This window comes from Thermobia domestica, chromosome 18 (assembly GCF_964235325.1).
Source record: "Thermobia domestica chromosome 18, izTheDome1.hap1.1, whole genome shotgun sequence".
Lineage (NCBI taxonomy): Eukaryota > Metazoa > Arthropoda > Insecta > Zygentoma > Lepismatidae > Thermobia > Thermobia domestica.
The window spans coordinates 58,470,539-58,496,694 of record NC_137471.1 but is presented as its reverse complement, the minus strand read 5'-3'; the positions used below and the strand labels follow the sequence as shown (position 1 = coordinate 58,496,694).

Here is a 26,156-nt window from a genome sequence, read left to right as displayed (position 1 = left end):
TAGATAAATTGTCGGGTCACTGTGCGCCACTGGAGATCTTTGAATCTATCCTCATCCCCTGACTCTGCTGCGTAATTCTACGCCGCACAATACCTATAAAACCACAGAGACCCAGCAGCATCCTCAAAAGAAGTGACAAAAACCAGCCCACAATCACGGATTATTTATTTGTGGGGCACTATCTCCGGTTACCGACAGGTTCCTCGGGCAATGACGAGAATGAGCAGACATGCTAGTTTCCGAATATGCAAACCCCGATGTCATATTAAGCAAGCCCGTAGCTAGGAGTGTGTTATGGGGGAGGCACAGTTCAATTTGTTCCCTCACACACACACACACACACACACACACACACACAATATTATATATATATATATATATATATATATATATATATATATATATATATATATATATATATATATATATATATATATATACGAGGGAGGTTCGATAATTATTGTCCCCGGCATATTTAAAATACTTGAGCTGGGATGGCTGATATTGTAGCCTAATGTCTTAGATGCCTATATGCTAAATTTCAGAACCATAGCTGCTATATTAATATTCTTTTTTGTCGTTTCAGGTCTGAGAGGTGGCACCTAGCTTGAAAAATGGAGAAAACCGAACAACAAGCTGTCATCAAGTACCTCCAGGAAAAGGGGTTAAGCCCAAAGGAGATTCACGAGGACATGAACAATGAATTATTGTGCATGAACACTTGGGATTCAGAAAGGTGTCAGCACGATGGATACCCAAAATGTTATCTCGTGAAAATCAAAAAGACAGAATTTGATGTTCAAGGGCTAGTTTGGAGTTTATGGGGGCAAACCTGAAACAGTTCTGTGATAGATTTATGACAGTTGATGAGACGTGGCTCCACCACTATGATTCCGAGTCCAAACGACAGTGCATGAAGTGGCGGCACAGCAGTTCGCCTCCCCCACGCAAGTTCAAGGTGTAAGCATCAGCACGCAAGGTTATGGCCACAATTTTTTGGGGTGCGAAGGGTGTGCTCCTTATTGACTACCTGGAGGTTGGACACACTATCACGGGGGCCTATTATGCAGCCCTAATCCCTACGTTACACGAAGCAAATAAGGAAAAACGGCGGGGGATATTGCAGCGAACAGTGCTGTTCCACCAAGATAATGCTCCGGCCAACAAAAGCCATCTTACTGGTGCTGCAATCCATGCTGCAGGTTTTGATGTGTTGGAACATCCTTCCTACTCATCTGATCTCGCCCCTAGCGACCCATCTGTTCTCAAAGTTGAAGGAGCACTTCAAGGGAAAAAAGTTTCACTCAAATGCACTTGTTATTGAAGCTGTGGAGGAATGGCTCACGGCTCAGCCAAACTTTCGTTGACGCTGGCATAGTGGCTTTACAGCATAGGTGGAAGAAGTGCATTACTTTGAAAGGAGACTTTTAGGAAAAATAATACTGCTTACAGGTCAGAGACGACAATTATTGATATTGAACCACCCTTATATATATATATATATATATATATATATATATATATATATATATATATATATATATATATATAATGGATGGCCAATTCCGGAATTTTTACTTTCCGGAAGCCGAAAAGTAAAATCAGAATAATTCCGGAATTTGGAAAAGTTCCGGATTTTAGAAAAAATCCATTTCGAAAAAATTCTGCATTTTTTCCGAATTCCGGATTTTTCCGCAATCCGGAAAGTGAAATTTTCAATTCCGGAAAATTTTGGCCGTCCCTAACATATAAAATCACTTTGGCACGGAGTAGCGAACACGCTTGTTTGCACGTGGTATGCAAGTTTCCGGTTCCTTGAGCATATGCATTTTAATTAAAGTAACATGATTAAAAAAAAAAAACTCGAGGAAAGTACAAAAGATATATTAAAAAATCATTTCAAATAACGAGCTATTTTCTTGTGATGATGTTAGAATGTTTGTTTGAATGGTGGGTAAATACGAAAAATTTTCCCCTTTCTCACTTGAAACAGAATTTTCGAAAATGCTCGGACACGTGTCTGTTCATTTTAAATAAAGAGTTTTGTACACCAAGTTTGGGGGTCCTCAGAACAATTTTTGGCATATATTTTAAAAATATATGTGATACCCAAAGTGGTGTAACAAAATCCCAGTTTGCGATATAAACCAATTGCGTTTTTTTTTTTTTTTAAGTTCAAATTGTTTACTCAGTTCTTTTCCCATTATGATGTAAAGTCAAAGTCAATTTCATTTTTTTTTTCATAATATATGGATACAGAAGTGAAAAAAAAAAATCTCTTGAATTTTGTTTCTGCTATCTATATTTAGTGTTCGCGGCGTATGTGATCTGATGTGCAAATGGAAATCATAGGAGAGCATGAAATCGCTTAGCGCGAAGTGAGCCAGCAGCACGTATTGACCGAGTAGTGTGTAGCGCCGTTTCTATCTGTTTTTATTGAATAATGCAGCCATTCTCGTTTCCGCTTTCCCTAGGAGGGCGCAATGAAGTCAACAGCCGATCGGTACGGACAGCGTATTCATGATTCACGAGGAAGGGAAAAATCTTCACCTGACCACTTGGGCAAAAGTGACAGTTATCACGTCTACGGAAATAACACCATTCAACGTATTGGTTTATGAAATAGTAAAGAAAATAAATAAATAAAAACATTAAGTCACTACACTGCATTTACATATAAGCATTACGAAACACTTTTATAATGCTCTTGCTATTTCATAATACAGGATAACGTTAGGGAGCAACTCAAAGATGGTTACAATTAGTTCAAATTCGACACGAGATAATGAGAAACATGACAGTTTTTTGTCTCGATTTAGAGACGAGATGAGAAATTTCTCGAATCTCGTGGACAACACTAATTTACCCAAGTTATAGATCTCAAACCTTGCTTTAGTGTTACATAATTCATAGTATAACAAAATATAAGTTGATAACGTGAAAGAACGAACTTAATGAAGACGATCTATGAACGTTTAATAATACGCAGGTCACTACCCAATATACCCCAATAAAAAAAATATTGTTTAAATATTTCTATATCACAACCTCCGTGGACCTCTCGTTACGCGGAAAGATTCTCGTAATTTCTAGGTGAAATGAAGGAAAAAAAAACAACGCATAAATTTTGTGGTTAAATTTACAACACGAGACGAGAAAATCTTATTTAGTGTCCCGGCTCGTCTCGTACCAACACTAATCAATTTGAAGATGTTTGAAAATAGCAGTCTTGAAGAAAATAAACTGTAATAATACTAATACTACTACTACTACTACTACTACTACTACTAATAATAATAATAATAAATAATAGACTAATAATAATAAACTCCATAATGTGTACACATTGTCGAATAATGTATGTACTGTACAAGGAGTGATTGACAAATACCTAGCTTCACAGAAATATTACAATTACATTCAAAAGTAGTATCTGTATTAGAATCAGTGGCGAGTCGTGTCTGAAGTCAGAACAATGAAAATTAAACTTCTATCCCTCCGAACTAAGGGGAAAAAAAAACTTCTCATATTCTTATTCTTTTTTACAATAATTTAGTGTGCCTTCTTTCCTTAGGTTTTAAATGATAAAAGCAGCTTTCTTTTTTACCTATGCTATTTCTCTCAAGAGTTGCCACTGATTAGAAGTATCAGCACCTGGCATCGGCGAACCAAGTCAAAATATTCACCTGGGCAAAATGACTTTTTGGTGCCTCCTAGCCCTAGCCTATATTCTACAGTGATTTTGACATTTTAAACCCATTTTTAAAAAAGAAAATTAATACTCAAATACATTATATAGGTATTTTAGTACTTAAATATATACAGGGCATAAACAAAAAATCTTTAAAAAACAATTCATACAGGACACGTAAGTTTGGCCCTTCACTGTACAACATGTTATTTTTTCGTAGCGCCGCTTCTAACCCCCTCCTATGTTGTTACAGAGTGGTATATTCGATTCCACAAATACTGTCGAAATGAATGATTTGGAAAGAACTGTACATAGAGAAACATCTCCTAGACACTCTTTTATCAAGGCCGACAGTTTGGTGCATCGTTTCTAAGAAACTAAAACTAAGTGTTGTATATACTGGTCCCCTCCATACCACTTTAAAAGAGTAACATATATAAAATCCAATAACATTCATTGCCTGGGTAAAGTTCACAAAGAACATAGCTCGCTAAGAACAATACCAACTCCCCCTCCACTCTTTCTTCTACATGCCATGTCTCCATTAGTCGATATAAAATTTACTTCCTGAGGCTTATTTTGGCGGATTGCCTGGTCCTTAGTCCCACCTGGCTTTTGGAAGCTGTGGTGCTATATATTCAGCTTGTCTCATCTGTGTATTTCGTTTTACAGGTCCTGAAACGCAGTAATCTGAATGGTCATGGTCATTGAGTATCTCAGTAAGAAGGAAATAGCTCCTGAAGAAAGTAAACTTAATATAAGGTAACCTTGATGGGGGTAGCGGGACTATGCGCCTTTGTTATTGTGCTGCAATTTCAAAAAAGGCAGACGTCTATTGAAATGAACCCTGCAAGACTGAAACCACGACAAAGGTGACTCAAACGAACACTGATTCCATCAATCATATGGTATTGCAGAATCGAAAAATAACTTTTCGACTTATTACAGACTATTGGTATTTTGTATGAGAGAGTGAACAAGCTGTGATGGAAATCCAAAATATGTAACCCAGGATGAGACTTACACCCACCAGTTTGGCTCCAAGACAAACTTCTCAACGTATGCATGTTTTATAACACAGACCCATCCCATCCGTAGGGTGGCGCATGAGACGAGAGGAGACAGCTTTCGTTATGAGATAGAGCTCTTCCAATACGAAGATACATTTTCCGAAATGAGATCACTTTCACGACACATTTTCCTAATGAGTCACACTAAAAACTCTTGTCTCGTTCGCATTCCTATGCAGCTGTGACAAATTTCGTCTCAAACCCTACGAACCGCATGTTATCCCCTAAGGCTACGGTTAGCAAACCCTACGGCTTGTTATCTAAATTCACATTTTTCAACACCCCTAGGAAGGGAAAAATAACTACGCCTTTTTTTAAATGTAGTCCTACACACCGAAGTCTACGCGTATTAAATCGAGCGAGCGTTGTGGCCACGAGATTGCTCCACAACCACCTACACACGTCTCCCAACAGGATCAACCAGATGAGAACTTGTACGCAAATACACCATAACTAAGAGCGTCGTGAATTAGCAGACTAGATGATCATAAAACTAAATGGAGTACTGCACTTAGTGATGTATCAAAAATTATACGTGTTTTACTCTCTTGACGATTAAACATTACTTTAATTCACAAACTCCCTGTATAACGCAAAAAACTATCAATCTTTCCAGTTTTGGAAACTTTCGCAGGTACTCATCGGTAAGCAAGGGTAGTCAACACAATAGGTCTAACTAAAATTCTGCACACACGCATACACTTACCAAAGAATTGTGCTTTGGTTAGTAACAACGATAATCGCATATGAGCATTCATACTGATATTGTGGCATCAAATTAAGTAGTAAGTTACTAATAGTAAAAGTTATTTTCAAAAGTATGGCCGTGTATTTATAACCAATTATTAATACACATCAAGTCAAACGCTATCTATCGGCATATTGGCAACTGTATTTTGTGTTCATGATATAATTACTATGTATATAGCCTACTTTTGAAACAATGCTTTGATTCTTCTATTTAAATTATATTTCTGAACAAAATACAACATCGAGGACATGTTCTCCATAGTTGGCAGAGTTACGCCCTAATGTTATTCTCTCTCTCTCTCTCTCTCTCTCTCTCTCTCTCTGAGCCGACTTCTACTAATTGCGTAAGGTTTCGTCCTGACAATGTTGATTCTACCGAGAGTTGTATGCTACTTCAAAAACTGATTTAAAAGTTTTACAATCTAACCTAATTAAACACTTAATTTTCAACGATCCAATATAAGTTACTCAATTGCCATTGCCTCATACAATGACCACATCAAAGTATTGGAATCGGAGGAAGGAATTACCTTATGATATTAGAGCATATTAGTCATCCTAATATTACCAGTCTCCGGTATCCATCATGCGAATATTTCCGACATGTTGATTCGTTATCCGGCTTCTAAGACTACCAACCTTAACCGGCAATTTTAGTTCCCGACTCGAGCATGGGAACAATGGACTTCAGTTCTCTCACAGTCAGACAGACTAACTCGCAAGCATTGGACCTTACTCTGTTAAGGTTCATTTCAACTGTTATTCCTACTACCGTTCAAGAGTTACAACTACAATCCAGAAAGTAAAAGTTTTTATTAAATATTCTGTCTAGTTGTAAGGCTAAGAGCGATTAATTCGAGTATAAACAGTACTATGTAAACTGCTTTATATAAGGAAAATGCCACACATATGGAACACGCAGGAGCGAAAACTCGGGAAGAGAAATAAATTATAACTAAATTTTGATTCCTGTATTTCATATATACTTCTGAAACGGAATATAAGAAATATTGATACTGGTGATTCCCTCATCTGGGTGGAGTCTTTATTACCTACACAAATCATCAAGGTTGAAGTATGTAATGAAAATTAACCACAACATAAATATGCAAATATCTCGTGCGTTTTGATGACATAAAGACACGCATTCTCACTTATGTTAATATTAGATTAATTTTACTTTATTTTTCTTACTCATTGCGAAAACGTGTTTAAACTTTCATAAAGAAAAAAATAAGTCATACCTATTTACTTAGTTATTGAAAACATAATACGTGCTTTAATTACAAGAACACTTCTTTTTTTCTGTCATCTAACAATGAATAATATATAACAGCAGAAATATATCTATAAAATATATTTTACTATTTATGTGGGAGGAAACGGGAGAACAACGAGAAAACACATGATGTTGTACATTACAAAATTGTAACATCTGTTATCGAACCAGAGACCACACGCAGCAGAGGTGAGCGCTCTATCATTAAGCCACTGCGTTTCTCAATTAGCCAATTTGTTCCAAAATTACTGGCAGACGAAAAACTAACTAGGGGTGCCCACGAGGCGAGGCGAGGCAATTTTCGTGACGACCACACATTTCCAAACTTCACTTTTACGACACCTTTTTCAGACGAGACAGCTTCAACAACTCCCGTAGGCAATCCTACGTCTTGCAGTGGGGAAGCAATTTTATTTTCGAATGACAACTTTATATTGTTTATATATATATATATATATATATATATATATATATATTTGGTCTAGGAATTAATTCGTGCGGGTGGACAAGAGATGGCGCAACGAACGGAGCGTCCCACAGTTCCGTGTATCCACACATGTGTTGCAAACCCCTGTCATCGCGTATCGTTCGTAGTATAGGGCAGTGGATTAAAGCGTCAACAACACCAGTTTGTAGTTAAGTGAACATGGCGCAATTTGTGCCTGATAAAGTGTTTTTGCGGGGTGTCCTGCTGCATTACTTTAACATGCAGAAAAGTGCGACTGAAAGTCATCGTATTTTGGTGGAAGTGTATGGTGACCATGCTCTAGCTGAGCGAACGTGTCAGAAGTGGTTTTCACGGTTTAGAAGTGGTGATTTCGGCTTGGCAGACCAAGAGCGAGCTGGACAGCCAAAAAAATTTCAAGACGAAGAATTGACACCATTGCTCGAGCAGGATTCGTGTCAAACGCAGGAACAACTTGCAGCAGCATTAGGCGTTGATCAAACAACAGTCTCCAAACGCTTGAAAGCCATAAGAATGATTCAAAAGATGTCACATTGGGTTCCACATGAATTGAAAGACAGAGACGTTGAAAGACGAAAAACCATTTGCGAATTGCTGCTTCAACGACAGAGCAGAAAGGGGTTTCTGCATCGAATTATTACGGGTGATGAGAAGTGGATCCATTACGAGAACCCTAAACGAAAAAAGGCCTGGGTGAAACCAGGTGAACCAGGTCCATCACAACCAAAACGAGATATTCACTGTGCAAAGGTTATGCTGTGCATATGGTGGGATATGAAAGGTGTGGTGTACTATGAGCTGCTGCAACCGGGTGAAACTATGAATGGAGAACGTTATCGACGACAATTAATGCGTTTGAAGCAAGCTCTGGCCAGAACACGACCAGAATGGGAGAACAGACATGATAAACTTATTGTTCAACATGATAACGCTCGCCCACATGTCGCAAAACCGGTCAAAACCTATTTAGAAAATGTCGGCTGGGAAGTTTTACCCCACCCGCCGTATTCACCAGACGTTGCTCCTTCGGACTACTACTTGTTCGATTGCATGAACAACGATTTGATTGGACAGCGGTTTACTTCTTCAGAAGATATCGAAACATGGGTCTCTGACTGGATCGCTTCCAAGGATGAGGACTTCTTTCGCCACGGAATCCGTACATTGCCTGACAGATGGGCGAAAGTGGTGGCTAGCGATGGACAATATTTTTCTTAAGGTATTTATGTATTTTGTGTTTGTACTACAGCTTCAATGTGTGCGTACCAACCGCACGAATTAATTCCTAGACCAAATATATATATATATATATATATATATATATATATATATATATATATATATAAAAGTTTAAAGCTGTTCGCTAACCTCACCCTTACTTTTCTTGAATTTTACTGAATTATTTATTTAAAGAAAATTAATAACATTAAAGATGCACAAAGTGAGGCAGGTAGTGAATATAAAATTCTATTAGTAAACCGTTTCCAAACCTTTTCTTATAGAACCTACAGTGCGCCGTTTATGAAGTCATAACAGTTTGGAACCCAAATTTATACACTACGCGAAAGATCCTGAAAACAATTATTAGTTCGCGTTATTTTTTATGTTCTTCACTGTCTTTTAAGTGATTCACTGATTTTTTAAAAAAAGCCTTTGGTTTCTTTTGTAAATACACATTAATTTCTATGGAATATCATATTTAAGAAGTCTAACAAATAAATCGAGTTCTAACTTTTTCATTGACTGATACAGGAGAAAAAAAAATGTCTATTTTGGAGAAATGTTCACAGAAGGTATTGATTCTCTGCGGAACGTAAAACTGACTGTTAATACGAAATAATATCCTGCATATAGCTTAACTCAAAAATCAACACTGAAGATCGGGAAAACAGATTTAAAATATTTTATACGATACGGGACAAAATCTTAAGTGCAAGCCGAAATGTTTGTTCACAAAGCAAAATTTGCATCATGACTAATATTTCCTCACTACCTCAGTTTTCTAAAAATAAACATTTCACTTTTGTAAATTAACGACGCACACGATCAATTGAAACCATTTCTTTGTTTGCATCTCAATAGGGCATAAACTAAGCCAACAAAACGAGATTTTCTACCATCTGAGAAGTTTGATCACCAGACATTTCCATAGCAACCTGCCCAATTCATCCTGCAATTACGTCTTTTGTCGTAAAAGCTCGGGGAAACACTGTTGACAATAGAAACTACAAATTCCTTTAATCAAGCGAATGAAGAGAGAGGGAAATTGTAATCTTTTCAATGTTAGTAAACAAATAATGTTTTAAAAAATTACGCATCACAGATACAGACGGGAATTAGAATCACGCTGGTTTAATCAGAACGAATAATGAATTGCAAATTACCTTGTAAAGTATGGTGCTTCGTGTGAATTCAATGCAAATAATTATAATGGAGATTCACTGTACGTTAAAGACAAAAAATCAAATTATAGAAATAGTACCTGTAAATTACAGTGCGACGATCACTTCTTTCACCTTTTTGGAATATTTGTGAATAATTTAAAGGTGTTGAACCAGTGTCGTAACTAAAGGCTTGGGGGCCCTCCCGCAGATAGTGTGGAGTGGGGCTCCTTCTCTACGTCCCGCTTCACGATTTGGGGCCTCCTGATAGCTTAAGGCCCTCCGCAATGCAGGTTCTGTGGGGCCCTTATTTACGCCCCTGCGTTGAACAATAATTTTATTTTTCAGCAACGTCCGAAACTTTCGTGAAGTTTTCACGGATTTACATTTATAATAATTTGGATGGTTTTTGGATTCCATTCGTTGTTGTTGTGGAGCTTTACGCCCTTTTCGGCACCGAAGGTAAAGAGTCATAAAATTCAGTTTAACGTGGGATCTGAATCACATGAACTTCATTGGGAATTGAACAAGGGTCTCCTACACCGAGGTCTTCACTAGTGTTTTAATTCTACATCAATTTTAAGCATGTTTCAAAAAACTGACAAGATTTCAAAACGTACGTAAATTAAATTTGAAATGAAGTAAAACAGCGGTTATGACTCCAAGAACAACTTAAATTATTAGACGCTCTAAACACTTAAACGCCTAATTTATCTAGTACATAGTTCTTTTCTCCCCAACTCTCCCCAACCATTCTTAACTAATCCCATCCAAAAAATTCCCATAATTCTTCTCCATAGTCAACCCTGAATACTTGTATGTCTGGTTGTATACAGAAAGTCACGCATATCTTAGCACTTGGGGGAAGTTTACGTGCAATGTAAGAGCATTTGATTAGCTGAATGAGATGTAAAAATAACTCTTTAGAAACAGATCAAAATGAGGAAGAAGTGCTTTTCCAGAAACTGTATAAAAAATTCGTAGCGTACTTTAATTTAATTTAGTACGCCTTTAATTTAATTTAGGCGTAGGATCACCTTTAATTTAGGCGTATGCAATGCATTAATGTCTTAGTGAGTATTAATGACGCTTCATTGGTTTTGACATGACATTAATACATTTAAACGAGATTTTACAGTCGTAATAAGTGCTTTTCATTTCTATCTAATTACTTTCCAAACTTGGATGACATTAGTTTACGTAAAAAACAAGGTTAATGTGTGTAATTAACTTCTATGTACCGTGGTGTGTTAGTTTTAAACAAGGGTTAATGAAACCACAGTAATAACACGTGCATGAATTAACTGAGCGTCAGTTGAGTATCAAAATATTTCTTACTATGTGATATTTCCACTATCCATGTAAATTAATATTTACGTATCGTAAGTTTCATACAAGTTGTCCACTCCACAGCAATTTGCTTTCACGGCAGATGAGATTCTACTTGCCAGTACCAGAAGTCTTGGTAGTTCAGTAACACAATATTCACATTTGTAGTAGAGGTTCATATGTTCGAACCTTGGTGAACTCTGCTGGAAGAAACTGTGTATATGAATTCACTCAACATGTAAGTTTCATTCCAACTTATTATTTAAATAATTCAGATAATTTTATTTAGTTACTACAGTGAGCTGAAACGCATTTTTGTGAGTTTAGATTTTTCTGGGAGGAAATTGTCGTGGGATGGTAAACTGCCTTACACTATAATTTCCATCAATATAAATGTATATAACTGGCAATGACTGTTGCATTAATCAGACAATAAGAAAACAAAATTACAAGGTGGGGTAAACAGTATTTACTAATGCTAAGTAACCCGTCTACACCTAATTTCTTTAATGTTAATATGTAATAAAAAATGTTTACTTCACTTGGGGTAAAATGAAGAAGGGACTAAGACAAGCATTGGGAGCTTTTTAAGTGGTGGATAAGAAACTTAACTTACCCATTAAATCGCTCATTTCGTTTAGTTTTTGTCCCATTTCTTCATTTTAGAAATAATAATAATAATAATAATAATAATAATAATAATAATAATAATAATAATAATAATAATAATAATAATAATAATAATAATAGATGCATACAAACTGAATTTTATAAAAACATTTCATTTCAAAGGTTATTTGGGTCATACAGAACTGTATTTCGTAAATTTCACGGTTACTATTGACTTCTTAGGCATTACTCAGCTAACTTCTCCGTAAAGGGACCATACAACGGTCTCGAACCACCACTGTTTCTGTCATCTACTGAAGTGATGCTCAGTTAATTGACGTTGCTACGTATCTACACAATCTAAGTACATCTGTAATAACTTCATTTTGCAATACAATGATAAGCCAAAGAAAATTGTGAAAATATTTTATTGTCATTGGATCTCTAGTTATACGAAAAAAAACATGACATTATTTAAGTTATATGATTTGACTCAAACAAACATAAAAGTAACCTAATGAAAGCACTGTAAATACTCACCGTTATAACTGAGGCGAGGTTTCGTCAGGCACATTACAAGATGGCATTCTATGTCATCTGGCAACACAAACTTGGAACACACAGGACATTTTATCCCTGAAAAGAAAAGCGCAGAAAAAAACTTAGATTAAAATCTGAATATACACGTGGAAGCCTTAATTTAAAATAAGTAACATTTTGTGTTTACATTGAACTGGCAGGTAATTTCCTGATGCTCTTTGCTATCGTTTTACATATACTTTGAATTGCAAATGACCTTCTGAAAGGTTTAGCAAGCATTAGCAAGCTTTCAATGTGATTAAGCTCTATCCAACTGATTACACGCCAGTAAATCTTTCGAAAACAAGTTTTACTGCTCACGTAGTTTTCAGCTCCACACATGGCCATTTCATACTAAAATCAGGCATTATATTATACTGACAGAAAAACAACGATTTTCGATATTCTCTTAAGCCATATAATTTAACAAAGGTACAAAAATTAATTGAACAGGACGTAAATTTCAGGTGGTTTTTAGAATCCAAGGCAATTCTTTGAAGTGCGTTGTAATATTATCTGGTTATTGAATTTTCAACAGTCGATGAGGATCGTTCAATTCGTGTAGATTGTGGCAGCGTTGTAAGTGGGTTAAAGAAACAAATAACACGTTCTTTTCAATAAAGAGCGAGTATATCTAATATTTACAATATGTTACTCTAATATTATGCAGGTTCATAGCTAGGAGGTGCTCAGGTGGTTGCAACCCCTTGTGACAAGATTGAAGTCCTCTAAAACTTTTAGTTGTTTCCTTACACTAAATAAGTTCAAAAGAATCTATATATTAAAATGCTGGAACAATTTGTATGTTTGTGGCCAATCCTTTCGACAGCGAGTTCTCAGGAAATAAGGTTCTAGAAAGATGCCGTTTTCACTTATCGATTGTAAATTTTGTGTAGATTGTTCAGTTCTAATTGAATGTTTAAAGAACATGACCGTTATTTCTTTATTATATTTTTAAGGGTACATTGGAAGTGTTGAAATTTTAAGAAAGCATCATATCCTATAAGGTACACATTCCAACACCACATATTTGTATACAGAGGTTGTATATCTCTCAGGTGTTTGTTTCATAGCCAAATGATAATGAAAAACAAAGGGGAAACCATTTCTCCAGTGTAAGATGAATATTTTTGGAGTGTTTTCCCCAATGAACACCATATATGACTGCCATTATAATTAATTGTGTATGTAATGCATTTGCTTATTACATACTGCATGCAAGAAAGAAAACGCTGACCATACATGAATTAGGAACTCTAACCGGAAGCAGGCTCATATCTTGCAAAACGGTGCCAAATATTGAAAAAATAATAATAAAAAAAACCTTTTATGGTACCCCTTGTCGATTTTTATCAAGAAGTCTTTCACTTGTGTCTGTAAAGGGGCATGTACAGATGTGAGGAATGACAAGGAGATTCATGCTCATTTGTGAAATGATGCACTGTGTAGAGAACTCAGGTTCAGCTAGTATTCTCAAAAATAAATAAATAAATAAATAAATAACTTATCAAAGTAATGCTTTATAAAATGCACTAGAAGGAAAAATATCTTGTAAAGTTATTCAGTGTTACTTCCTTATTAGCAAAACTTTAGAAACGCATTACACTATATTGTATTTATATTACTGTATAAACATTGGTCGCAACAAGTCGTAAAATTGAGGGCTAAAGGTTTTACGGAATTACGGGAGTGGTTTGCTCGCGCCCAATGAGAAACATGAAATGAAATCTTTTTAGTTTTACGTCCGAAGGTTACACTGTTTAGGCGAAACGAGGCATGTTGATGAGAAAAAAGGAAATTGTTGAATCAAAAAAGTGGGAGGAAACGTGGCAATTCCTATAGAAAACCCATGAACATGATGCTTTTTTTCACCACAAAAGCTACGTGGTGCGATTTAGGATTGAACCAAGGGCCTTATGTGAAAATAGATGAACGTCCTACTTGCGCCCATGTTTTTAGTCTTAGTTCCATGTCTTCACTTTACTCCACCACACACAAAAAATATTTTCTCTGTAGTAAGAGAATCCTTCAATCTTTTCCCCTTATCTTTACGATTATTATTACTAGTTGTTCCCCTCAAGCCTTTGGCTTCCTAAAAAATACAGGCTAAAATTGTGCTTTGTCTTATTTTGAAATACTGTAATTAAAATGAAACAATCCAGTTTATAAGGTGCAACGAAATCTGTTAAATTATTTTGGCACTAGAACTATCTATTGGCATCAGAGATGCGGAGCAGATAGACACACCTATGAGGGAATAGTATTCTTGTATTATAAAGATTATTACTAGTTATATCTTATTTATTATAATAATAATTATTATTATTATTACTATTTATTGACACTTTGAGTATCTCCTGTGATGTATCCAACAAACGTACAGTGGCTCAATCAAGAAGTCGGACATATACATAATTACACATTTTCTATTGCATGACTATTAAAAAAAATACAAAAAGTGAAAACAGCTTAAATCCATGTCAAAAAAGAACTGGGATACTTGATTTTAGTGATGAGCAAATGCAAAACCAAGACCAAGAACCGGGTAGTCTTGGTCTTGCTTGCAAGTCTTGCTTTTAAGAAATGTTATGCTTTTCATAGGTAAATTTTACTCTGGATATAAGGGATAATAAACTCTACAATGCGCCAATAGTAACGGAAATGCAATATATGTTTCTAAATGTAATATAGTTTACCTTCGTGTACGTATGTTGATAGGGTACAAAGTAGGTGATGACTTATCTTTTTTAATGTGTGCCCACGCTTCACTTCTTATAAGACAAATCACAACGTTTCGTCGGCACAGATTATTACAATACCATGAATTGCAAAATTATTTTTACACTCTAAAGGCGTCAGATTTTTTTTTCAACCACGAATATCTAATGCTTGTATTAAACTATTTCCAACTAAATATTGATATTTTGTTTTACTGATTCCAATGTACTCTATGGGGCATACACATGGACATTACGCAAAAGCGATGAAAAAAAAAATGCAGGTTTTCGAAATGTGGGCATGGAGAAAAAAGGAGAGAATTAGCTGTGTTGAACGGAAAACGAATGTGTTAGAAATATTAGCAGTAGGAGAAAAAAGAAGAATTTTAGATATTGTCAAGAGGAGGAAGAGAAACTAGTTGGGATATTGGCTGAAAAGAAACTGTATTATGAGGGACGTGCTAGAGGGTATGGTGGAAGGAAAGAGAGGGAGGGAGCGAAGGAGATTGTAGTTGAAGGAAGGTATTTAAACAGAAAATTGCTACGTCAAGACGAAGAGACTAGCTGAGGACCTCGAAGCTTCTCAGTTGCAATAAGTAACCTGCCAATAATACCAGAATAGCTAATATGCTGCTACTGCTATGCTTAGCAATATTGATCAAAACAGAGAAAAAATTAAAATAATTATTATTATAACCAGACCTCTTAATATTTTAGAATAATTCGAAAGTGAAAAGTGTCTTATGTCTTTTGAGTAAACTCAATTGATATAAATATTTTTGATCTTTATTAGAAATACAAAATAACGGCATCAAACTCCAAGTTATTTGAAATAACTGTACAAAATCAGTCTCATTTGTGAATATGGATTTCTTTCATCAATTACCCACTTCGTTAAGTTAAATTAAAAAAATAATAATATGCTTCGTTAGTCAATCACTTTTTACTATTACTAAAGCGTTCTCTGATATTGATCATTTTCGATAACTTATATATTTCTCTCCCCTCCTCCTCCCCAAGTTGCGGGGCTGAATTTGGATTTAGAAGTCTCACTGCTCATCTCAGAGACCCCGAAAATTATGGATTCGGCACTGGTAAATATCGGTCATTTTCATTTATATATCTGCTCCTCCCCCATGTCGCGATGCACGGCACCGGAAATGTCATTGTTCATCTTAATGACCTCGGAAACCATGGATTCGACATTGATAATGATCATTTTCGATAATTTTTATATATCTCTTTCCTCCACCTCCCCCAAGTTGCGGTGCTGAATTTGCATTTAAACGGGATCGGAAGTATCAATGTTCATCTTAACGACCCCGCGAACTATGGATTCGACACTAATATTTGTTATTTTTTTTTTAATCGTTTTTATGTATATCTCAACTTAGGGAGCTGAATTTGGTCGTAAACGGTATCGGAAGTGTCAGTATTCAACTCAGGGACCTCGAAAACTACGGATTCGACATTAATAATCGTCATTTCCGATCATTTTTTTATATCTCTCCCTTCACCCTCCCCTAAGCTGCACCCTCAAAGTAATATGACAGAAATCATGTAAGGTTCGAAACTCATCTATGTTGAAAATGTTATCGAGATCGTTCGGGTAGTTCAAGAGATTTGGAGTCACAAACATAATCACTTTTAATTTTATAATATAATAGGTTTATTGTTGTAGTATAATGTTATATCGCTCAATCCCGACGTGCCGTATATCTAAGGAAGCTAAAAGTTATATTCAAAAACAATTATTCAACGTATAAGCATCCGCCCATGAAATCAAAAACTTGCGGTCACATGCACTAAGTTTTTGTCAATGTCAGGAAAATGTTATTTTCGACATTCATTTTACGAGCACACATTAAAGATTTCCAACGGATGCTGGAGTCTCGGAGCCAAGGCCATACCCATGTAGTTGACATCTATGGTGTAGGTATTATCAATGTTCAGTACTACATTTCTCTTTAGTTTTCGAAAAGAAACACCACTAATATATTTTGAAATGAAATGAAGTTCTAGTTGAACGTCCCACGATCATACACCAAGGCTAAGGGAGTCAGTCGGTAATGATGAGAAATGAGTAAAATGATGTGATGAAGAAAGTAGGAGAAAACGGGAAAACGCCGAGAAAATCCACGCACACACTGTATGTCCACGAGAAAAGCTCACATGGTGCAAGATGACACCTGTGTGGCTTGAAAACTAGTAATATCTACAGAAAAAGCGAACAACCAATTCAGAAAACGACATACTGTTGCTATATGCTACAGGGGCAGATCGACTCACACGGACTGCATAAACTACTGGGAACACATTCACTCCAGCGGCATTTATACTGAAGCCAAGAAATTCAAGTAAGAGATGTAATGATTTTTTCCTTCTTTTTTACATTTTATAAAAACAATCAAGCATTACCGATACTTTGTGCAAGACTCTTGGTCTTACAGGTATGGTCTTGGTCTTGGTCTTGCATGCAAGACTCTTGCAAAAACTGCAGGACCAAGACTCTTGCGCTCATCACTACTTGATTTGTAGCAAAAATTTAGAATGTTATTAGATATTTTTAGTATTTTAATATTTTTAATTAAATGCTTCGTGTGGGGCGGAAACATGGACATTACGTAAAAGTGATTAAAAAGATTGGAAGCCTTCGAAATGTGGGTGTGGAGAAGAATGGAAATAATTAGTTGGATCGAGCGGAAAACGAATGAGAGGGTGTTAGAAATGATGGGGGAGAAAATAACACTTTTAGATATTACTGAGAAGAGGAAGAGAAACTGGGTGGGACATTGCCTAAGAAGAAATCGTACGGGACGTCCTAGAGAGTATGGTGGCGGGAAGGAGAGGGAGGGGGCGAATGAGACTACAATTAATGAACGATATAAAAAACAAAAAGATCATATATGAAGACAAGAGGTTAGCGGATGACCGTGGAGTATGAAGCTGCTCAGCTGCGGCAAGTGACCTGCCATTAAGAGCAGAATACCTATGATGATGATGAATATTTTGTTGGCAATCCTTTATTTTTCACGATTGCTTTCGATCTTGCGAGCATAGTTTTACAACCTTCTTTTCAGACGGAAAGATCAATTTTTGTCTATTCAGTCCGAAGTGCTGATTTCAAGTCTTTCTTTGTTCTAATATAGTAAAGTACGGGACAAGAATAAACGACTACAAATGCCATTAAAACTGATGGCATTTTTGGTCGTTTATTCTTGTCCCGTACTTTACGACTTTTTAAACTGGTTTTCCAAGTGAGCCTGAAAGTGCTCAGTAGCGTTAATATCGGGAGATTGTGGAGGTGTTTCCAGCAGATGCGGACAATTATACAGGAGCCACAAACATACATTGAGTGCTTTGGATCGTTATCTTGGTAGTACGAGAAGTTCTCTTTTATTCCCAATGTTTCAGCACTTTGTACCAAATTTTGCTTCAGAATGTTTAAATAATTTGTGGTCCGTAATTCAATCGATTACACAAAGTTACCTGGACCAGCAGCGGACATTTAGCCCCAAACCATTACAGAGTCACCTCCATGTTTCACAATGGATCGTAGATTACGCTCTTGGATTTCTTCATTAGGTTTTCGCCAGATATAACATTGACTATCTAAGCGGAACAAATTAAATTTGCTATCGTCCGTGAGTAACACAGTGCTCCAAAACGAAAAAGCTTTACTTTTATAATTTTTTGCAAAGCTGTCTCTCTTTATTGTACTTGCTCACGAACGGTCTTTTTTACGGGTTACTCTTCCATGTAAGTTGCTTCTTAAAACCAATCTTATCATTCGGGATGCACACTTTTATTAAGATGTTCTCATACTTCTTTGGTCAGTTTAGGAGCACCTGTCTTGATGTTGCACTAACCAGTAGTACAATCTATCGCTCGTCTGACTTCGAAAACACTCTAGGTCTACCACTTTTTGGTTTATTTTCCACTGATTTTGTTGGTTTAAAACGTTTAATGTGACCTATTTACTATTTTCCCAATATCACAAACTGATTTTCTCCTCTTTATAATACTTTTAAATAAGTTCTCTTACTTCCAAAAATGTCTGACCACGTTACCTTATCATTTTAACCTTTAAACACAGTTTCACCCACTAAAAACTGTACGGCCTCAACTCGTTTCACTTGGACACCTAAAACTGTCAAGTAGACGAACTCTTGGAATTTTCCTAAGCCCAAAAAGAAAGAGAGTCCTGCCACCTGTTCATTTTCTTTTTTGACATGGATTTTATCTGTATTTTCACTTTTTGCATTTTTTTATAGTCATAAAATTGAATTTTGTTATTGCTGTTTCTATATTCCATAAGTAAATAATATAGAGTAATTAAAATATATTGTTTTTTCTCTGAACTATACTTTTGGAATGTTTATTCTCTCTCTTAGAATGTGTAAGTAGGAAGGTATATGTCCAACTTCTTTATTGAGCCACTGTACGTTTATATCTCTGCATGTCGATCTACCGTTTCTATCTCATTGTTTCCAAGCTTCAGTCCCGTAAAACTCAGTTAATATACCGAATATGCTGTATGTTTATAGGACTTTTTTTTATCACGATGTTAGGGATGTTTGTTATATTAAGTTACACCCTATATTTTTGCCAGATTAAAAAAAAAAAGTATTGTAGAGGTTTTTTAAGGGAGGTCTCACTATACATATTGTCAGTCAGTTTTCAAAATCGCTCAGCGATCTCAAGACTTTTCACAAGAACAAGACTCCAGTTTGCATCCGAGGCATTGTGTTGTCCTCCTTGTGTGTTTCGCTGTATACACAGTGCAATATTACAAACACTGTGCATGAAAAACAAAAATAAATCTTTCTTGATATTCTTTCGTTCAACTGCCACTTGCTTTGCGTGGTGTCCCAAAAGGCAAGTAACACGTTTAACAATCTATAACGTATTGTATATACTCTGCACGAATAGTTACTACAGCACACGAATCAGCAACTGGGAAAACTCGCGGGGGTGGTTTAATCGATCTTTAAACCGTAAGATTTAAGCACGCAACATAGCCTATATTAAGACGGTACGCCTGCCCTTTGTATTTTCGTTGCAGGAAGCGAAATACTAGTAATTTAACAGATGAATATAGTACTCACGCCTGCAATATATACAGGGTATACAGCAAGGTGTTTTCAATATTTTTAGAACGTGATTTTAATGGGGACAAAAAAAAAAAAAAATGTCGATGTAGACCAGATATGAGCATTTCGCACTGCGATTGCATTCACTAGTGTCCATGAATTCCGTGCTGTCTCGGACTCGCGCTCAGTAATCTCAATGGTAATTAGTCTTGCAAAATTATATTTCCTGGAAAGGTTTTCAAGGAAACTCCGTCTTGAATAGGCCTACCTAATAAATCTACCATGAACAGATTTGTTTTTCTGTTTTTTTTTTTTTTCGCACAGCAAACAAATTTAAACGTGCATAGTAATTTATAAGTTGTTTAGCATACACGGAACCAAAAGAAACTACATGATTATTTGCTGTTTTACATCGAGATGCAACAATAAAAACAATTTCTTAAAATCATAAAGAAGTACAAAGACAAGTCATATGCCTTATTTCCACAACCCAAATAACAGGTGCGTGTATACTCTCATCGGCCGTAAGTACAAGGACAAACTGGCCCAAGAGATAGTGTGGTAAGCGGCTTTATTTAACACAGAAGCCTCCCTTTATCACTATCTTCAGTAGTGATAGTAACGATGAATGCTTGATGTCATCTGATATGTGAACTGTTACCATGTGAGTTCGAACTCGGGCATAACGCTGCGGCAGCAACTCAAAACAATTGTCACGCGAAAGGAGAAGTGCAGTCAACCACAGAACAGTAACTCGTCGGTTTCAGAAATTTCGTGCAGGTTGTAAAAATGTCGAAGATCAGTTAAGGTCCAGGTGCATCGATGTAATCGATTCTGAGGTCATACGACAGGCCACTGAGGAAAATCCACCCACCAGCACAATGATTGTCAAATCAACTCGACATATCCACTGTAGTGCGTCACCTTCACGAACTCAGGAAAACTACCAGAAGCTGCCGCATTATGCCACCCCAGCTCAGACCCAGACGAGAGTGGATGCTTATCAGCAACTGTAGCAAAATACGTTTCCGTCTTTCCTGAAACGGAATGTCACATGTGATGACAAGTGGGTGTTTTTGGGAATCCGAATGTGCAAATAATAATAATAATAATAATAATAATAATAATAATAATAATAATAATAATAATAATAATAATAATAATAATAATAATAATAAATAAAAATAAAGTGATTGAGCAAGAGAACTTCCAGAACCGATCGTCAAACGGGGCTGTTTCGAGCATAAAGTCCATTGTGTGTGTCGTAGAAATACGAGAAGTAATTCATCTTAAGTTTATTCCTAACGGTCGTACCACCAACGTCGACCTTAATTCCGAATAGCTGGAGCGAATGTATATTGTACTACGCCAAAAATATACTGTATTGGTGAACCAGAAGCACTCCTTGCTGCACAGGAAAATGGACAATCATACTCAGCTCGACAAACGTAATACAAAATTAAGGAATATGATGGCATCAAACTGTCACACCTGACATATAGTCGTAAACTTCGCCCTTCGGATTGCTACCTGCTTCAGTCCATGGCGTACGTCTTGAGATGACGATGCTTCACCAAACACGAGGTGGAAACAGCAGTGGCTGACTTCTTTGCCTAAGGTCAAGACGTGATGCCGACGTGGAATCGGGAAACTGGCAGGTAGATGGCTACAGTCAGCCCAACACAAGGGGTTATGTATTTATGTTAACCTACTTTCATTGTATACAGGTGTAGTGAAATATATCTATCATATGTTGGCCACTATCGTTTCCAGTGCAAAGTGGTCAAGTTAGATATACAGCCGACTTACAGAAAATAAATTATTTCTGAAACACAAACTTTTGTAGAACCTAGTAAGTACTGCTAACGTAGCTACTAATATCTATGTATTAGTTTGTATTTTATAAATAATACCTAGGTATATGGTAAAATTTAATTATGTAAAAAGTATCCATGAAATAAGTATTTACATTAGTATAGCTGTCATTCTTATACCATGTTCCATATGTATTTTCAACAGCTAATTAGCTTAAAACGCTATAGCACATTTTCTCTCTTTTCCCTATTCCACTTATCACGAAGGACGAGAAAACGTAAAATGCTAGTTCCAGGAAATAATCAAAAAATATCTACTCTCTCTCTCGATTACCGCATCATCACTGAACCACCAAAAGTAACACATTGTGAATCTGGAAAATGGTTGTTGGTCAGCAAGTAACAAGGAAAAAGACTTCTACGATCTTGAGTAATTTATTTTTAAACACTTTGCAACATATATATGGAAGTCATTTCTTCTGTATTTCCTGTAAGCCCCCCAAAGGAGAAAAAGATTCGAAGATGTAACGAAAACACAGGATATCTGAATAGTCTGGTCTGAACCACGAAATGGTCTTGCAGTAAAGAAATGAGGGAAGCCTTGACTGCACTAATCTATTGAAATACACGCTAACAATAATTATCAAAGCAATAAAGAGTCGGTAGATGTGTAGTCAGAGAAGCCTTTTACGACTTTTTCTCCCTTCGGTTTAGTTACTGACCGACTGAAACACGCAATAGTAAAATGTAATCTGAAAGAGTTTCTAAGAAATCAAGATTACGTAGGTGTCTAATATCTAGATGTGAATATACTATCACCACAGGAGCAACGTTGATTTAATGTGACGAAGTTCTAAGATAGATAGGTGGCCAATTTATTGAGTAATAAGTAATACATATGTTAACAGGTTTCATTGTGTGCTGCTTTCAGAATAGTGCAAGACTTATAACCCACTCTTATATGATAAAGATTATGAGTTTTTAAATGTGTCGTAGCTGTGGCTCTAGAATTCTGCAGCAGGGAGAAGTCACATCGGCAACAGAGGTGAAACTGACTTTGCACCTCCTTCCCCCGTCGCTAAATTATTCCCTGGCTTTGGGACTCTCTAGTGATGTTTTACTTTGAAAGCACTCTTTAAATTCCGATATTAGTTACAAATACTACAGGGGGAAAAAAATGCCATCGTACAATTACGTGGGTTGTTCAATATGTAAGTTGCACTAACCTGTACTTTTTTTTTTTTTTTTTTTTTAGATACATTTGTAAATTATACATACATGTGTAGGTGGATTCTCTCTCTTTTCTCCACATAATCCCGATTGAGATTCAGGTATTTATCTTACGGCTGCACCAATTTGTCCAAACCTTTTGAAAAAAAAAAAAAAATCAGGGCCCTGGTTATTTAACACTCTCCTCACATTCAGCTTCATTTCTTCATCTGTTTCGAAGCATTCACCTCGCAATGCAGACTTTAACACTGGAAAAAAATAGATGGAAGAAACTCGGCGCTAAATTAAGGCTGTATGGAAAGTGGGGCAGCTGTTCCCATCCTAATTCTTCAATTTTGTGTCTTGTTTGCGTGCTTAGTGGAGGTAGGTGTTATCTTCAAGAAGCAGAGATCAGGTCACTTATTTCGAATTGCGTTTTCCTGAAGAAGAGTTCGACATAAGCGACCTGGTCTCTTGTCAACTGGTGATGAAAAAGTGAAGCAGAATGTGAAGAGAGTGCTAAATAACTAGAGCTCTGAGATTTTGCAAAGGTTTGGATTATGTGGAAAGGTGAGGAAGGCGGATCCAGGACCGACTTCTGGGGAAGGCGGTGGGTTGTCATACTGCTAATTTTAAGGGTTCCAAATTTTGGGATGGGTTATATATATATATATATATATATATATATATAAAGACAATTTTCTCTTCTGGGGGAGCGATCGCCCCACCCTGGATCCGCCCCTGCCTACACACGTATATGTAGTTTACAAATGTATCTTGAGAAATATTTTTACAGCTTAGAGAAACATATATATTGAACGACCCAGGTATATATCCAATATGTATGTCTTACTTACAGAATTATTAACTTCCCTTACATGCTTTATTCAGCACAAATTTGAAGTTATTCAAGAAGTGAAAAAACAACTGATGTTGCCAATACTACTTACCCTATTTCTTCAACTGAATGTTCTCAATCGATTCTGCAAATGAAATTTCTAGATTTACATCCTAAGGTACTGCCTTCTAGGCTGAAGGAGATGGATGAATTAATGAATTATGAAATAACTGGTGTAAGGGGAAATACGAAAAAACCGAGAAAAGCCACAGATATATTTTATGTACAACAAACTGGCGTGGACGAGGTCAAAACAGGGACTTTTCGCTCCACAGATGAGTACTCTCCCACTAAGTTACCGTGCTCTCTCTCAATAGATTTTGTAAAAATCATTCGCTTACATAAGTACCCTTTACACAAATACCAATTACTCATTGCATACTAACATAAGAGTGTACTTCGAAACGGATTCAAAACTGACACTGGAAAGTTAACTAGTTTCGTTTATTGTATATTTATTGATTTACTTCTAAAATGGAGACAGGAAAATATTTTCATGATGCACTGAAAACAAGTATGCATTCAATTGCAATCATTTGTAATGCAAATAAGTATTTCATTCGATCATTCATTTGCAGGACAAAGTCGTAGACTAACTGCTTACACAGACTCTGAACCACACGTGTTCCTATCGAGAATCGAACCCTGGTATATCATGGCAAAGACCACTTGCAAATAATATACGCACAAAAGGCTTCTAGATACGTGCGAAGTTCCACAAGTCTACCGAGGACCGAATTTACTGACCCTCGTGACGTGAGTGTCGCTAAAAAGATCGAAGTCAAACACGTGAACAGAGAGTAAAATCAAGCATTATGTCTTATACTATTACAAAATATCTCAGACATTGATCAGATTTCAAATTTCATATTAAAATAACTACTCGTTACTCATTCGTAACAAGTATAAATATCTATAATTCCTTCTTTATTTTTCTTCATATAATTGAGGAGGCCCGTGACTTTGTGACTACATTATGGAGCCGTCCCTGATATGTCCATATGAATGCAGCTTTTATTAACTGCTGAAACCACAAAACAATTTTACACAACTGTTCAATTCTTAACTCATACTGTAGCCAAAATCTACTTTTCAGATGCAGTTAGTTTTTCATCTTTTAGAACGTTCTAAACGTAATCCTACTTTTCTTTTCGCCATCTGTGAAAAACAACGGGCGTAAGAAGACTAATATTTTTTCACCAATGCTACGAATCAATTAGATGCATTATGATTTGTGAAGCCTTACCAAAGCCTGAAACAAAAATTGTGGGGGCGAAGGAGATGGTAGCAAGAAGATATTAGCAAAAACGTGAGAGTTCATCAGTGATCTGCTCTCCGAAAATTAAGATGGGGTCTGGCATTTCAAAGTAAATAATCTCTCTCCTGTCAATTTTAATGTCAATCTCCAGTAATACGGTACTGAACTTAAAGGCACATACAAAGAAACGCCGTCTCTTGAAGGTATCATTCAAACTGTTTGTAGTAAAAGTGTGTTTTTTTTAAATATATTTATACATTAGGTCAACGCTTTTATTGAACAAAAATGAGTTTAGAGAATTTTTATCTCACAATAAAAACTTTTTTTTGACGATTTTTTTGACGATTTCCACACATCCAGACCACGTCCAGAAATCATTAATCCGGATAATCCGAGTTTCTCCCAAAATTATACATATTTTGGAAACCTCTCATTTAGCACTTTTATTTGATAAATCACACCAAAGGTTACACAAACATGCAATTTTTACGTTTCAGCAATATGGTCCTTAATATCCGCCATATTGAATTCTACTTTACGTCATAAACACAGTACTATTTTCGAGATTATAATCAATCTATCGGCGCCTCGTTTATCAAATTCTAATACATAGGTTATGTTAGATTCTATGTGAAATTTACGTCTGAACTATGTGGTACTTAGCGTCTGTCATTGGACTTAACGTGATCTTGCTAAAATCAGTACTGAAATTATGACGAATAATAATCGATATTTCTTTCATCAATTTCTATTAAGCCGTTTAGGTTCTCGTGCAACTAAAAACAAACTTACATACAAACAAGTGAAAATCATTATCTATTTTACTATTGATTCTCTGCAGTAGGACATTTAATGAAAACTTGTACACTTACATGAACACTTAAACATACCCAAAGTGGGTGAAGAATATTGAAAGGTATTAATTTGTTTAAATTACAGCATTCTCATAGAAATACTACGATAACTGAAGTGAAAGAATTGTACAACTAATATCTGCTTTTATCTCAGAATAA

The 26,156-nt window shown here is 36.1% G+C and overlaps 1 protein-coding gene across 1 annotated transcript in view; it reads right to left on the bottom strand.

Annotated features, from left to right (window-relative positions):
* LOC145675876 (E3 ubiquitin-protein ligase ZNRF2) overlaps positions 1-26,156 on the bottom strand; it is a 543,238-nt gene that overhangs the window by 99,730 nt on the left and 417,352 nt on the right. The window contains exon 2 of the mRNA XM_081746662.1: positions 12,116-12,211. Coding sequence (XP_081602788.1) covers positions 12,116-12,211 — 96 coding nt within the window. The remainder of the gene's footprint in view (positions 1-12,115; positions 12,212-26,156) is intronic.